Source organism: Cnephaeus nilssonii, assembly GCF_951640355.1.
Source record: "Cnephaeus nilssonii genome assembly, chromosome: 21".
NCBI lineage: Eukaryota > Metazoa > Chordata > Mammalia > Chiroptera > Vespertilionidae > Cnephaeus > Cnephaeus nilssonii.
In genome coordinates, this window is record NC_137092.1 from 23,163,659 (window position 1) to 23,178,752 (window position 15,094).

General features: G+C 49.7%; 2 protein-coding genes across 2 annotated transcripts in view; one reads left to right on the forward strand and one right to left on the reverse strand.

Moving 5' to 3' along the window:
- Positions 1 to 7,998, forward strand: part of LHX4 (LIM homeobox 4) — a gene marked incomplete at its 5' end in the record, with an annotated part of 39,941 nt that extends 31,943 nt beyond the window's left edge. Inside the window, 4 exons of the mRNA XM_079760827.1 lie at positions 868 to 1,070; positions 4,469 to 4,623; positions 4,966 to 5,137; positions 7,146 to 7,998. Coding sequence (XP_079616953.1) covers positions 868 to 1,070; positions 4,469 to 4,623; positions 4,966 to 5,137; positions 7,146 to 7,540 — 925 coding nt within the window. The 3' untranslated portion in view covers positions 7,541 to 7,998. The remainder of the gene's footprint in view (positions 1 to 867; positions 1,071 to 4,468; positions 4,624 to 4,965; positions 5,138 to 7,145) is intronic.
- ACBD6 (acyl-CoA binding domain containing 6) overlaps positions 5,164 to 15,094 on the reverse strand; it is a 160,580-nt gene continuing 150,649 nt past the window's right edge. The window contains exons 9-15 of the transcript XR_013812924.1: positions 14,719 to 14,883; positions 11,026 to 11,103; positions 10,190 to 10,277; positions 9,537 to 9,629; positions 8,020 to 8,341; positions 6,915 to 7,075; positions 5,164 to 5,301 (exon numbers count right to left, since the gene is read on the reverse strand). The gene's annotated coding sequence lies outside the window, so the exon portion shown is untranslated. The remainder of the gene's footprint in view (positions 5,302 to 6,914; positions 7,076 to 8,019; positions 8,342 to 9,536; positions 9,630 to 10,189; positions 10,278 to 11,025; positions 11,104 to 14,718; positions 14,884 to 15,094) is intronic.

Sequence of the window (15,094 nt, forward strand, 5' to 3'; positions counted from 1 at the left end):
GAATGGGCAAAGGAGCTTAAAGGACCCCACTGGGCTGTTTGCGAGATGTGTATGTCTCCTCCCTTCCCAACTCGGCCCAGGGTGGCTGCAGGTGCCTTCCTCTTGCCTCAGTGCTGGTCCAGGGAGGGGTCAGAAGTGGCATTTGCCAACCAGGTCTGCAGACTTCCTGCCCTGAGTGGCACAGGGATATGAAAATGCAGCTCCTGGGCCCACCCTGGACCACCACATCTCAGGGGCTGTGCATGGGAAGGGGATGGAGGCTGGCACGGGGCGAGGAGGGTTGGTTGTGCCGGATGGAGGGGCGAGGCAGGAGAGGGAGGGGAGGGCCGGGCCCTACTCTGCTGCCCAAGTGCAGTGCCTGGCACTCCATGGTGGACACGGCATGTACGTGCTCTCTCCCTGCCACACGGGCTCCTCCTGTGGGAGCGTGGGAAGAGGAACTTTGCAATCTGCCTGATGCTCACCAGTATGGGCACAGCAGTCGTCCCTGGGCGGGTCTTCTAGGCCTCACCAGAGTTGGAGAAACCAGGAGGTGGAGGGGGAAGCGGCCTGCCCACAGGGCACATACACTCCTCGGTTGGGTGAACTGATGGGTGTTACCTGGACAGTTTGGAGCCCTGTGGTGTCATGTCAGGCTCTGAAAGGCACTGGAGAGACTAGTTCTGATCCAGCCCCTTTATTTTGTGGTTAAAGAGCTCAGACACAAAGCAAGAGGCCAGAAGCTGGGGGACCAGATGGTAAGCACTGGGTGGTCCAGGGGTTGATGCCCATGGGCACCTGGAGTGGTGGGGTGGGAGAGGGGCCGGTGGGAAACGGGAGGAAACCATTAGCCCCCTGTGCCCTAATCCTTTCATGCCGTCCTGACAGGCGCTTCGGCACAAAATGCACGGCCTGCCAGCAGGGCATCCCCCCGACCCAGGTGGTCCGCAAGGCACAGGACTTCGTCTACCACCTGCACTGCTTCGCCTGCATCATCTGTAACCGGCAGCTGGCCACGGGGGACGAGTTCTACCTCATGGAGGACGGGCGGCTGGTGTGCAAGGAAGACTACGAGACGGCCAAGCAGAATGGTAGGTGGCACTGCCCTGCAGTCCCCCGCCAGGCATTTGTTCAGGCCAGGCCCTCTGCCTGAGTCCCTCAGAGCCCTGCTCACACCTGCCTCCTGAGATCCGGCCCACATCTCAACAGGGAGTTCTCAACACCCCTAGTCCTTCAGCGCTTGCTGGTTCATGGCAGCTTAAGCAAGTATGGTTAGTGAGCGCACCTGTCGTCCACACTGGGCTCAGGAGCAGCCAGGGGCCGTGTGTCATTATCGGGGTGGCTCCTGCCTGGGGCAGGGCTGAGAGGGTGTTCTGCCTACAGTGGACACTTGGGCTTACTCCTTGCTCTTGTATATTGGGGGGCACACTTACCTCAGCACCTATTGGCCTATCACTTTGGACTCCAGTCAGCTGTGCTCCATTTCCCCGCGTGAGGTAAGGACTTAGGGGTGAGGACCCCTCATGTCTCCTGAAGCCCCGATGCAGGAGCAAAGTGCTTACTGAGCCAGTGTCCACACTCAGCCAAGGAACTCCAACCCCCGCCACCTTCCCAACCTCCTCAGAGCCATGGTCCAGGGTCTGCAGCAGAAGCCCAGGCTGACACTGATGTCAGGCCCAGCATTTCACACCTGGAAAACCTGCCTTCACTTGGGCAGATGGGCAGCAGCTGCTTCTGCCCTCCAATGCCATGTTCTTGGGCAGCCCGAGTCCTTCCAGGGCCTAGACTGGGCTTGGACCCCATTCCTCCGAGCGCCCCTCAGGAAGGCCAAGCCCAGCGCTCCCCTCCTGCAGCCCTCCTTGGGCTCCTCACACACTGGCTCCAAATATGGCATTTGGCCAAACCCAACCTGGGCATCTCAGATGCACAAACTCACAAAACACCAGGGTTGTTTGCCTTTGACTAGGATTTTTATCAGCTCAGGGTAGCACTGTGGAAAGCAGCTCCTGTTGACAGCTCTGGGCTTGATGGAGAAAAAAAACAGCAACAAGTGTCCTGTATCTCCTTCCAGAGCTTTCCTGGGCCCCCCACATGTCACAGAGACCTGATCACTACACGGGGAAATTAGTGTTTTGCTCAATATATGCAGTTTAAGGGTTTGCGGTGGTGAGGAGGCAGAGGTAATCTCGGGGCTAGCCAGCTGGAGCCGAGCCTGGCTTTGGTGGAAGGTGGGAAGGGGTGCTGAGCCAGTGGCCTCCTGTCTCTCTCCTCCCACCACCCCCAGCTCGGCCTTTTGGGGTGTACAGGCCTTCAGTCTCTTTCTGGGGCCTCTGTAAACCCATTCTAGGCTCTTTGCTTTAATGTATTTATCTGCTCTGGTTCCTTAAAAATTCACTTGATGCTGTTGCTTTGAAGTCAATTATGATGTCACAGAAGATTAGGGCGTCTTGTCAGGGATAAACCATCAAAGCAGATGGACTGCGAGGTCCCAAGCTGCTTTGGCGCTCTGATGCCCTTCAGCAGATACTGAGACTGCATGGCCTCCCCCGGGGCCGGCTTGTTGTCAGGGGCCTTGTTTGGGCCCTGAGCACACCTGGCCTGGCGTCCTCCACTGCCGAGGTGCAGGGAAGGGGAGGCAGCGGGGCTTACACTGGGCGGGGGTTGTTTGTGCCGCAGCAGACCTGTAGGGCCATGGAGAGACTCACGATTTAGCCTCAGAACCTGGTGGGCCTCGCTGCTGGGTCACTCACAAGTCAGGGTCCCTTCTCAGCTCTCCATGGGGGACAATAGCACCTGCCACGTAGGGCTGTTTCCTGAGGCTTAAATAGGAGAAAGCATGTGGAATGGGATGATAAGTGAGGGTGAGACCAGCACGGAGGAGAAATGCGAACAGGGAGGTGCGATCTGCGTTAGGTTTTCAAGGAGCTGAAGGCTGCATCGTTCTGATGGGTTCCTCTGTCTTCGCCGGCAGTGAAGCTGGGGCCACTCTATCCTGTGAATTTGGGGCGATGCTGAGGGCAGCAGGGGACCTTTGTCTGCTCTGGGACGTTTGGCTCTATTTGTATGTTTTAATTCCTCCTTGCTAAGCTACACGCTCTTTCAGGCTTACAGTTCCCTCCCTTGTGCTACACAAAGGATCTGGTATCAGCTGTTTGTACCTTAGTGTGAATGATTTTGTTCATTTGTTACACCTCCCTAGGTATTTGCATTTTCAATATAATGAGGTTGTGTTTTGTGCCAGGGACAAGTGCTAAGAGAATCTGAATAATTCAAAACTAACCTATTTTAAGGCTAATTTTCCCATAGGAATTAATGTAAGAAGTAAGGGGAGGGATGTATTCTGGGAGCACATAAATCCATAATCAGTGAGATGTATCTTAGCCTTAATGCTACTTTTTATTTTCTCAGCACTATCTCTAATACCTCGCAGAATGCTCTCTCCTAAATTAACAGCCCAGGGTATCATGGTCTTGCTTGGCCTTCTTCGTAGCGTTTTATCACATTTAACTTCCGTACCAAAGTTATTGATTTTTGGGTACATTTTTCAGCATGAGCACGGCCACCACTACTTAATGAATACTTGGATGACATTATTATAGGATATAAAGAAGATTTTAAATTATAATAACAGTGAATGTTAAAATAACAGCATAATAGTCCCCATAATCGCAAGAAGAAGGTCCTGTGCAGGTGGACAGCAGTGCGGAAGCCATGCCCACCAGCCAGGATGACGGGGGTGTATCCCGGAGGCACTGCCATCTGGTTGTGGTGAGAGCAATTTCTAATTCACTAGGGCAGCCTACTTTGACATTAAGCAATTCTCAATTAAAATTTTTTAGTCTATTTCAAATTTTATATATAAAGACTATAGGTATTTTAAAAGTGCACTATTTGATATTTGCTATCATGTTGGCATCTCTATAAATACGAGCAAAAGGATTGATTCCCTAAAACAGAATTCAGTAGAGTTTTGGAGGTTTTCCTGTCTGCCACAGTGGCTCTGGAATCCTTCCACTTTGGGTTCAGGACTCCAGGGAGGGGATTGGGTGGTGGGCCCTGGCTCATAATTTATGAACATTTTGTAGATGACTGGTGAATGCGTGGGCCACCCTGCGAGGGGCCCTGAGGAGATGGAGGTTCCTGCTGGAGGGACAGGGGCATGTGGGACAGCCCTGAACCCAGACTTTAGCTCCTTCACCTTCACAGAACTGGTAATACAAGGATGGCCATCAGTGCTGGGCATGACAGGAGAGGCGTGGAATGAAACACCTTCAGTCTGATGGGAGGGGACAAGGAGGCCGGACGGGGGACGATGGTGTCCTTACTTTTAAGTCACTTCGGAAAGCCTGTGGTGCAGCAGTGGCCCCCGCCACTCTGCCTCCCCACTGTTCTGCCCATAGCAGGCAAGATCACACGTGAGGAAAGGAGGTGGGACGAGACCCAGGAGCTTCAGGTGGGCTGAACTCAACCAGTAAGGTTTTTATTGCAGATGACTCAGAGGCAGGAGCTAAGCGGCCCCGGACCACCATCACAGCCAAGCAGCTGGAGACCTTGAAGAATGCCTACAAGAACTCCCCCAAGCCTGCCCGGCACGTGAGGGAGCAGCTGTCCTCAGAGACGGGCCTGGACATGAGGGTTGTACAGGTGAGACACCAGCTACCTGGCCAAGTACTCATTTGCCGCCTTGGGATCTGGGGCCCAGTGACACTCCTGGGAGGCCCAGGGCCAGTCTGTGTGTCTGTGGCCTCTACATGGGAAGGCATGGGAGTGGTATACATACCGTGTCACTGATCCTCTTGGGGACTTGGGGCTCGGGGCCATGATCCTGGGGAATTTGCCAAATTGGAGATTTCTGAGGCTCAGGCAGAGGGAGTCCTGGGCACATTGTACTCCTGGCCTTGAACTCCAGTCCCTGTCTCCAGCCACCTGGGGGCCGTGGGGTTAGGGTGGGCATCCTCCGAATGTGTGCCTTGTGTTTGGTTTCAGGTTTGGTTTCAGAACAGAAGGGCCAAGGAGAAGCGCCTGAAGAAGGACGCGGGACGGCACCGCTGGGGACAGTTCTATAAGAGTGTCAAGAGGAGCCGGGGCGGCAGCAAGCAGGAGAAGGAGAGCTCTGCAGAGGACTGTGGGGTTAGTGACAGTGAGCTGAGCTTCCGAGGTGAGCAGGGCTGGAGGGGCGAGGCCCAGGCCTTGGGAAAGGCCCCTGGGAAGCAGTGATCCTTGACATTCAGGAGGGATCTTCTTGAGGCCTTGACAACTCCCTCCTGCACACAGGCTTCCCGCTGCCCCTGGCAGTAATGGGTGGGGGAACATGGAGTGGCCCTGTAAGGAAACGAGAGAGCTCTGCTGCTGAGATGTGCAAGCTGGTTCCCTAGCTCTGTGAGCCCCAAGGCCTCCCCTCCTTTCCTGCTGACTGGGGCTCCCTCACCACCCGTGCAGCTGTGAACAGAGCCGGGTCTCAGTCTGTGCCCTCAGCCCCTCTGCAGGGGCCCTGGCTCCCTCAGGATTCCCTAGTGACCCCTTTCTCCACTCCTGATGGGGAGGACATGCTCCTCGGGCCCTCTGCCCTGGGAAATCACTACTGTGAGTGCATGTGAGACGGGGAACAGCCTCACTTCTGAATCCCTTCCCCCTCTGCGCACTTCATCCTGCCCCCGCACAAATGCTTTGGAGCACGCGCTAAGTTCAAATTGGTGCATCAGCAAAATTGCAAATGACAGTGTTGAGTCCTTAGGTTGTTTGCAAATAGTCGTAACTATTCTCCTAGCCTGAGTCCTCAAATGTGAAAGGCCTTATGTTGTGGGGAGGGAAAAGTACTGAGCTGGGGTCAGAAATTGGGTTTCCAGTTATGGCTCTGTCACATGGATTCACTTCTTGAGCTTCAGTTTCCCCACCTATAATTAGGGAATAACCACATCCTTGCCCATCTCACAGTGGTGGTGTAGGGAATCAATGAACACAAATGACTCTGGATGTGTTTGGGGAAAGCCCAGCAGATATTTACACTTGGAAGGGACAATTGTCCCCACGGGGAACCTGTGGCTCCCTCAGAGGGCCCTGGTTCTATGGGATGACAGGTATATGCAAAAGGCCAAACACTGGCCATTTTACGGTGAAGCTGAGCCTTCACCTTCCTGTCCCTTTAAAGAGCGTGGGCGGAATGGGGCAGGTTGTCAGAAGGTGGGTGTTGAAGTCTAGTCTGGGGAGGCCTGGATAGGAACTGATGCACAGGCCCAGGAGGGGAATAGAAAAGTCTATGGGGCAGAGGATAGAACAAGCTGCTCACCTGAGGGGCTGGTAGCTCAGCCTAGAGGTCTGTCCTGGGACCCCGGAGATGGCTCAAGGGCCTCATGCTCACATCCTAGCCCTCTTGGCAGGGTTGGGAAAGCCACTTCATCTCATTTGAGCTGCTAGAATCCATGTTGGGAACATACAGGATTGCCAGGTCTCATCTTGTAGCTCCTTTCTTTTGGGTGCAGGTGGGTCCCCAGAGTGACATATCATTACTCTCTCTGGGTAATTATGTATTAAGATTAAAACAGCCACCTCTGTTGGAGAGATGACTTCTTCCAGGTGGCAAAGATCCTATTAGATCCCCTTAGTGAAATTCTCTAAGAAACAAGGTCCATTTGTCTTAATCAAGTCAACACTGTCCCCAGTGAAGACTGCATTAGACAAACCAAGTCATTTGCTATTGAATCTCTCCCAAGTAGACCAGAAGAGCAGTGCACACAGTCTAAGAGTGGTCCTCAGCTACCCTTACCATATGGGCCTGCTTGTTTCCCAACCAGCCAACCCAAGCACACTACTTAGCCTGAAAGCTTTCAGATTAAATCTTGTCAGCACAGAATTTCCACCATGATGTGAGGCATTCGTAGTCCTCAGTGGAGCCAGAGTATCTTAGTTCATGAGTGACAGGGGACCAATGCACTCACCCAACACTGTCCAGACTTCTGGGTCCTAGGAATTTAGTCTCTGCAGGTGTTTCTCTATTCCCCGCCTTGATGTGGGTCAGTCTCGGGCTGACATGGTGGTGTTTGACCCTGCTTGGCAGCTGTCATCCTTGGGCTTCTTTCCTGGTCATGTGTATTCCTACCTAGGTTGTAAAGAACAGGAACATTGCAATCCTGTTGGCTGACAATAAATCTCCGTTCTTTTGTCCACAGAGGATCAAATTCTCTCAGAACTTGGCCACACCAATAGGATTTATGGCAACGTGGGGGACGTTACAGGCGGACAGTTAATGAATGGGAGCTTCTCCATGGACGGGACAGGACAATCCTATCAGGACTTGAGGGATGGGAGCCCCTATGGAATCCCCCAGTCTCCATCCTCCATATCGTCCCTGCCGTCCCACGCTCCTCTGCTCAATGGGCTGGATTACACGGTGGACAGTAATTTGGGCATCATTGCGCATGCAGGGCAGGGAGTGAGCCAGACGTTGAGAGCCATGGCTGGGGGACCCACCTCTGACATCTCCACAGGAAGCAGTGTAGGCTATCCCGACTTTCCAACTAGCCCAGCCTCTTGGCTCGATGAAATGGATCATCCTCCTTTTTAAACATCTGTCCTCCCCACCCTACCTGTCCTGGCTTGAGAGAATATCTTCAAGGATCAAGAGAGACTTACCTTTTTAGGATCAAATGCGCACCAATGTGAATTTCCATTATTTTCAATGGAAGTCCTCTACCGATCCCTAGGAAGCCACCGCACTAGGGTGCTGCTCTCCTGGAGAAATGGCGGGGGAGCAGCCTCCTCTCAGAACAGTGCAGAGCCTAGAGCGCTAGGGTGCTGGCTTATGCTCCCTCCCCCACCCTGCTTACAGGCTGTGGCTGCTCAGTGCTGGGCAGCAGGAGGTGACTGTGAGGCCACCCTGGCCTTAGGGAACTCGGCTCCAACTGGCATGTCTCATGAGATGCCTCCCACACCAGTGCTCTCACCAGAACTGAGATTCCTGTGACGTCACAGCCCTTACATATAAGTGATTTCTGAACCACCCTTATCAAACCCTAATTTTCAAAATAAAAAAAGATCACTTACTAAAGGTCAGTAGAAACTTTGATGGCCACAGTTTGATATAGAAACATGCCCCTCCTTCTTCTTCCGCTGTGAAGAATGACTTCTTCCCTCTCCAGAGAATATCTGTCAGTTTGGGTTTGTGAGCAGTCCCATCAACATCACTGAATCCATCCCTTATGGCAAGAAGTGGTTTTCGTTGCAGGTGACTCTAAGGCTGGAGTTGAGTTGCCCTGGACCATCACAGCGACTGCCCGATGAGTCCCCTTGGAGCACAATGTGCCTTTTTAATTTGCTCATATCACTTATTTCACTAGACAGGCTGTGGGTTACACAACGATCAAAGCTAAAATATGGAGAGACCAGAAAGACAATCAGTGAAAACATTTGCAGACCCATTTGGATTCCAAGCGTGTAGTCCGTTTAGCCAAATCAGCAGATGCCAGTCTCCCAGAGTCCCCCTCCTGCAGGGGAAATGATATTGTGAGTTTGTTTTGAGGTAGTTGGTTTAGATGAGTTTGCAAGTCCACGCCCACCCTCCCTGGCCCTTTACAAATGAGAGCTTTCTCTGCTGTGCTAGCTGACTCAGTTGGAGGAGAGTCTTGGCCTCTTCCAAGTACTAGCATTGCTTTTTGGCTGGTAGGAATCATTTAGGGAGCAGCCCTGAAGTTGTCAGAGTTCCAAGTGGTCCTTGGGCTGCATCTCTCTGGGTTGCTGGCTGGCCTCACACCAGGCCCTGTGGTGCTCCAGCCCTGCACTTGCTCAGAAAGGGGAGCTCTCTGGCCAGTGGCAGTGCAGACTCAGCTTATGGGTTTTAACAGCACATCACCAAGCCTGAGGCAAGGGCAAGGCCAACCCCTGCTTTGTGAGCTGCCAGCCCTGCGACAGACCGCACTTCGGTAGGACATACCGTGGTGAAGGTGCCGTGGCTCCTACTTAATACACCACCTCTCAACCTGTCAGGAGGTTCTCCATGTGCACACTGGAAATTAGCCAGGGAAATTTATTCGTCCCCTGGGAAATGGTGGTTTACTTCTCCCGGCCTCCTGTTTTCTTAAGATCAGCACAGTAGGGAGGGGTAAGAAAGGCGATCAGCACAGTAGGGAGGGGTAAGAAAGGCATTGCCTTTCTTTCAAGTGAAGTAATGGGGCCCAAGACCCTAACCACCCTTTCTTTCATGTCTGTCACGTTTTGAAGGCCGCAAAGATTTAAGAGTGTGCTAGGTAGACTCAAGGAAGAAATAAACCTTCCTCTTTGGCTTCTGCATCTTCTGCAAATGCCTCTGAGGACTAAACTATGGGCAGTTAAGCTTCTTCAAATTGTATAGCCAGTAAATTCCTGGGGTCAGCCTTCAGGCCACCTTTCTCTGATCAATTCTGTAGTGGACCCTTATTTTTCGACAGGCTGCAATTGTGATTTTTGCTTGGGGAGTCTTACAGATGCAGGATTTCTTCATGAGGCTCCAGGAGTAGGGATGACAGAGGGTGAAGCCCAGACAATTCCCAATACAGTGAACAGTGGGGATGGCGATGAATACTCACAAGCAAGGAAAGACACGTGCTGCAGTCTTCTGGGAGGACAGGTTCTTGAACATACTGTTCTCAGCAGGCAGCTCTCAGTGCACAGGAGAAAGACTGTGTTGGGCAATGAACCAGTTAAAGACTGTCCCACCCAGACCACTGTCACAGCTCGTTGACTGGTGTAGGAGCTCCTGGGATCTCAAGGTATTGCCAGCTTTTGGTGGTTAACAGGGGCAGCAGACTCTCTAAAGGAACATGCCCCTCTATGTAGCACTGTTCCTTTAAGATCAGTTGAGCAGTTTTTGTTTTGTATGCAAGTTAATCAAGCTCATGCCTTATTCAATGGTTGGAGAACGGGAGGCCTTCTTCTTCTTCCATCGTGCTAAAACAGTCTCCCGAGAACTCAGTGAGCAGGGCAGCTGGTGTTGGTGGGGTTGGCTAGCTATACTGGCCACAAAGCTGGGATAGTTGAGTTCCCCAGAGCCTCCTCCCAGAGAGCAGCAAACACTGGCGCTCCATGGGGAAGCACAGCCATGCCAGGCCTCAGATTTTAAGTGGCTCTCCTTGCAAGTGCAGTTAGCATTCTAGAGGACTGGTGCCACCAGTGAGCCACTGCATGCCAAGACTGTTCCTTGGCTCTCCTGTGGCTTGGAGGTGGTGAGCACACAACGTACCTTGAGCTCCTCCTCCAGGCACTCCTCCGTTGCTCAGCGGTCTGTGACTGAAGTATAAGGTGCCTCCTGGGAGCTGCTTTCTCCCTTGCTAAAATGACATGGACAAATTTTAAACACAAAATGAGACCTTCTAGAGCAGGGGTCCTCAAACTTTTTAAACAGGGGGCCAGTAAACTGTCCTCAGACCGTTGGAGGGCCGGACTATAGTTAAAAAAAAAACTATGAACAAATTCCTATGCACACTGCACATATCTTATTTTGAAGTAAAAAAACAAAATGGCAAAAATACCCGCATGTGGCCTGCGGGCCGTAGTTTGAGGACACCTGTTGGCTGATAGACCTTGGGATAAGAGGTTTCTGAATTCAGGAGCAAAATAATAATTAAAAACCCAGCAACACCTAAGGTTCCAGTAGTAGCTGGTATAAGCAAAAATGGGACACATGGGGCTATGGAAGAATCTCTATTTTCAAAGAGTAATAAAACCACAGAAGAAATACCCAATGCAAGGCTAAGCCAGCCCACCTGTTAAATCACATTGTTGGGAAGACTGGTCCTGGCCCTTTTCAGGGACTTACTGTGCCACCTGAGGCAAACTCCTTTCTGTCTCTGTGCTTTCTTTTTCTCGCTTCAGCTAATAGTTATGAATATAATAGAAAGTGCAAATCAACTACCATATTGATATTATTCCTGCAAATTAACACAGTGAAACGTCAGGGAAAGAGGACAAAATTAAGACATAAGAAAAGCATTTAGCCCTAGTCAGTTTGGCTCAGTGGATAGAGTGCTGGCCTGCGGACTGAAGGGTCTGGGTTTGATTCCGGTCAAGGGCACGTACCTTGGTTGCAGGCTTGGTTGCATGCAGGATGTCTCTCTCTCACATTGATGTTTCTCTGTCTCTCCCCTCTCCTTTCCACTAAAAATCAATGGAAAAAATATTCTTGGGTGAGGATTAACAACAACAACAAACAACAAAAAGAAAAGCATTTAGCTGTGTTTTTAAGTTCTATTTTTTTTTTTTTTGCCAATATAAAACATGAAATCTAATAAGATAATTGGGGGCCATTCGATCTTCATAATTAAGTTCGCTTTGCAAGAAGTAATCTGTAGAACAAAAGATACGACCACCTCTTGAGGCTCAAGCTGGTTATTTTGAAATAACTGCCTCCTTGCTGGAGTGGGTTGAAGGCTTCAGCTGAGCAGAAGCTGTGTAATGGGTGACTGTGCGTCCAGCACCCACTCTCCTTTCCAACCCCTCCCACATGCCACGACTGACAACTTGGTTCTAACTGTGGAAATAATGACCATACCTCTTTAGCCAGCAGGGTCTGGAAGGACTGAGGAGGCTCATTTTTAAACATTGCACTTTAAAAATTGGAACCCATGAGATGAAGAAAAATTCAATTAAGCGGAAATGAGTTCTGTTTTATTGCCTGCTGCTGAAGGGCTCTGGGCACGCTGAAAGCGAAATAAAAAGCACATCACTGGCTCTCTCTTTCTTGGATTGGTCAATTGGCCCTTTTTGCAGTAGTTGCTCCAACTGTCTCCCACAGTGACAGGAGCCAAAAAGAGAGAGTTCAGCAAAGTCATCCCACCCTCACTCTGCTTGGTAGGCCCACGAAAGCACAGTTTCATGCTGCTAGCTCTGGGGGGGAGACAGCTGCAGGTTTGGAGGTGTGCCAAGCGTTCCTTTGCTTAGGGAGGCAGAGCTCAGGTGGACAGAGAAGGACATCCCCACTCTCATCTGCTGCCCACCTGGAGACAAAATCATTTGTACCCCCTCACTTGAGGACTGTGTGCAGCCAAATGGGCAGGTTCGGGGCTGCAGGATCCCAGATGCTGCTCTGAACTTGCATTCAGACCTCAAAGCACCTGCTCCCCTAAGCTCTGGATTGTTGCCCTCACCCTTCCCAGTGTAAATTTTGTACAGTGAAAAGAAATGAAGTCTCATTTGCTGGAAAAAAAGGAAAAAAGAAAAAAAAAGACCCACCCATCCTTATTTATTGCCATGTGACTTTGGAACAGAAGCTGGTGCGTTTGTTTGTATATGCCTCCTGTGTGTTGGCATGAGATGTGTATGGTAAAACTATGTTAAATAAATATGGATGTTCTTTAGAAGCTGGTGTGTCCTGCTTTTCATTTAGTTTTCTGGAATTTTTTTTCTCTTGACCTAAATCAAATGCAAAGCTGTGCTGACACGGGACCCTTTCATCGCCAGAAGAAAACCCGAAGTACAACTCCAAATGCCAGAACTATTTACAACCATAAATACCAGAACTGCTCAGTGAAGGGTTGGTTAGAGTTCTCTGATTTCTCTCATAGCAATGTTCTAGGGCCCAATCCTCTGCTCCTAGACTTAGGGAATAGGCAGAGAAACCTGTTGACTACATACTTTTTAGTTTGTCCTTCACACTTCACACATTTTCTCCCTTGAGAAACTATGTGCAAATGTCTACATTTGGGTGAGAGGTGGACCGAGGGATAGAAACACCTCATCAGAGTCATCAGGGCTCTTAGATAAGCTTTTCTAGGAAAATCTCCATTCAGACTTTTTCTCCACAGGAGGTTTTATTCGTGTGCAGGACCTGAAGTATAGTGAGGATGGAAAGAGCAACAGAGATTCTTTAGGGCTGGGGTCCCAACTCGGAAAAACCAGAGAATGCCTTTTCCATTAGTGATTAGTAGTTTTGTTTGGTTGAAGAGAAGATCCAAGCAGAGGTGTATGGTCCAATATGGTAGTTACTAATCACGCATGGCTACTTACATTTAAATTGCTCAGTATGAAGTGAAACGAAGTTCATTTCAGTTTCTCACACTAGCCATATTTCCAGCGCTCAAGAGCTACGTGTGGCTAGTGGCTATGGTATTTGGACACAAATATAAAACATTTATATCACTGCAGAAAGTTCTACTGGTTAGTGCTGATGGCATCTGGCTCAGGAGAAGGGACAGAGAAAACTCATTCATCACCTCTTTAGCCACTAGTTAACCTGGAGCACTTGGGGACGTATTCTGAGATGCCTCAGACAGTGGTAGTGACAACTGTCCCATCTTGTGTGGCTTGTTTAGGTACAAAGCATGAGGCTGGGCTCTGGGCCTCAGTTCTCAGTCTAAGGATGCCACCAGGTTGTCGGGACTCTTCCTAAGTTTTAGACTTACTTTGTGCCCCACAGGCAACCCAGTTAAACAGGAAAGGTAGTACCTTCCCAGGCAGGACCTCCACTGAGATTCTTGGGAGGGCTTAAAGGTCTTTTCGTGGAGACCCAAATCTCTGCTCTGGAGGGAAGGGATTTATGGTCCCTGGCGGAGTCACCTCCTGTGGTAAATACAAGGCTGAGAAAGGCAAAGGCCTTACTGGGGTATGTACCAAGGAAGACTGAGGATCAGAAGGACCTTACTGGGTGCAAGCGAGGGTGAAGATGAGAGCACCCAATGGGAGTGGGGAGTTTAGGTAGAGCAATAAGGAGGTGCTGCACATGAGGACTTTTGTTTCTTCCCTTGCTCAGTCGCTTGGGTGGTGGTTAGGGAAATTTGCCAAGTGGCTATGAAGGACTCTGTTGATACTAAATTTGATTACTTATCTGGGTATTCCTGAGGAACTCACAATGGGGCTCGAAAGTTCTGCCAGTGTATGCAGTGGGCTATTGATTGTAACACTGTATACCATGCCTGTAGTCTATTCTCAAACCCTCGTCACCAGCTGACTCTACTGAGTCTTTGCTTTCCATACTCTATCAGTTGCTTTGAGTGTATCAGGCTGAAGATTCATTGGAATGTTTCTACTTTGTGCTCTAGTGCACTCTGATCCCACCACCACACTAATCTAGTAGCAACGTTTTGGAATTATCAAAGGAGGATTGGGTCCTTCTTTCTGACTCGGTCACTGGAGACCAGCTCCTGAGCATGATTCTCTGACAGAGCCTTTTCAGAAGGACAGCTGCTTAACACATTGCGGACCAGTAGTTTTTTTTGCTAGCTTTACCCAGTGGCCAGATAAGTTTCTATTGAACGAGTACAAAAAATGTTTTACATAAATGTTAAAGGCACACTTTAAAATTAAATAACCATTGCATTTTGAAGTTATTTATTACATGTTCTTACAAGCTAATATCTTTTTAAAGTACGATATTCTGTAAAACACTGTGTAATATGAAGCAGAATTCTCCTGATCCATCCGCAATGTGTTAAAGAAGAATAAAGGAAAGAAATCACTGGCCAGAAAGAATGAAATAAAACTCAAACTCAGGAGAATTGAGGAAGGCACAACAGTCAGTGTCTGCACTGCTTGCCCTGCCTTCTTTCTCCTTGGGCCCAGGATTCCACTCAGCCAAAGTCAGAAAAGGATGAAAAAAAGATCAAAGGTAAGTCAGTGTGTTGTAAATTTTAACCAATTGTCAAACTAGAAGTAAAAATCCTAAAAGGTGATCCTCAATGTTTCTGAATGTATTTCCTTAGATGTGCTATTTGAGACATAGTTTAAAAATTGTCCTTTACAGTCTAAACAGAAAATGGTTGCATCCCTTTGCCATACCTCTTTAGATGGATGCTATTTCAGTTTGGTCATTTGGAAATCCTCGCCTTTCCTCTGGTCCTCTGCTGGATGTGCAGTGAGCAGTGGCACTCGGTCAGGTGCTGGTGTGGGTCATGGCTGCCCCAGAGCAGTAAGCAATGGTTAGCCACTGCTGCTGAGGAAATACTGTGTTAGTAGGGAGAAAAAACACACAATGTTTATAAAATGGGGCCAAATCATTAGAAACAGGAAACTTATCATCTTTCTAAAAGGAGTGATAAAAAGAATCCATCCAAACTATTAAACAGAGGTCTTCAAGTCATCTATCTGCACCTGCCCTGGGAGAGTACATCACACCCTTTCAGAGGGAGTGGGCTATTGATTGTAACACTTCTTT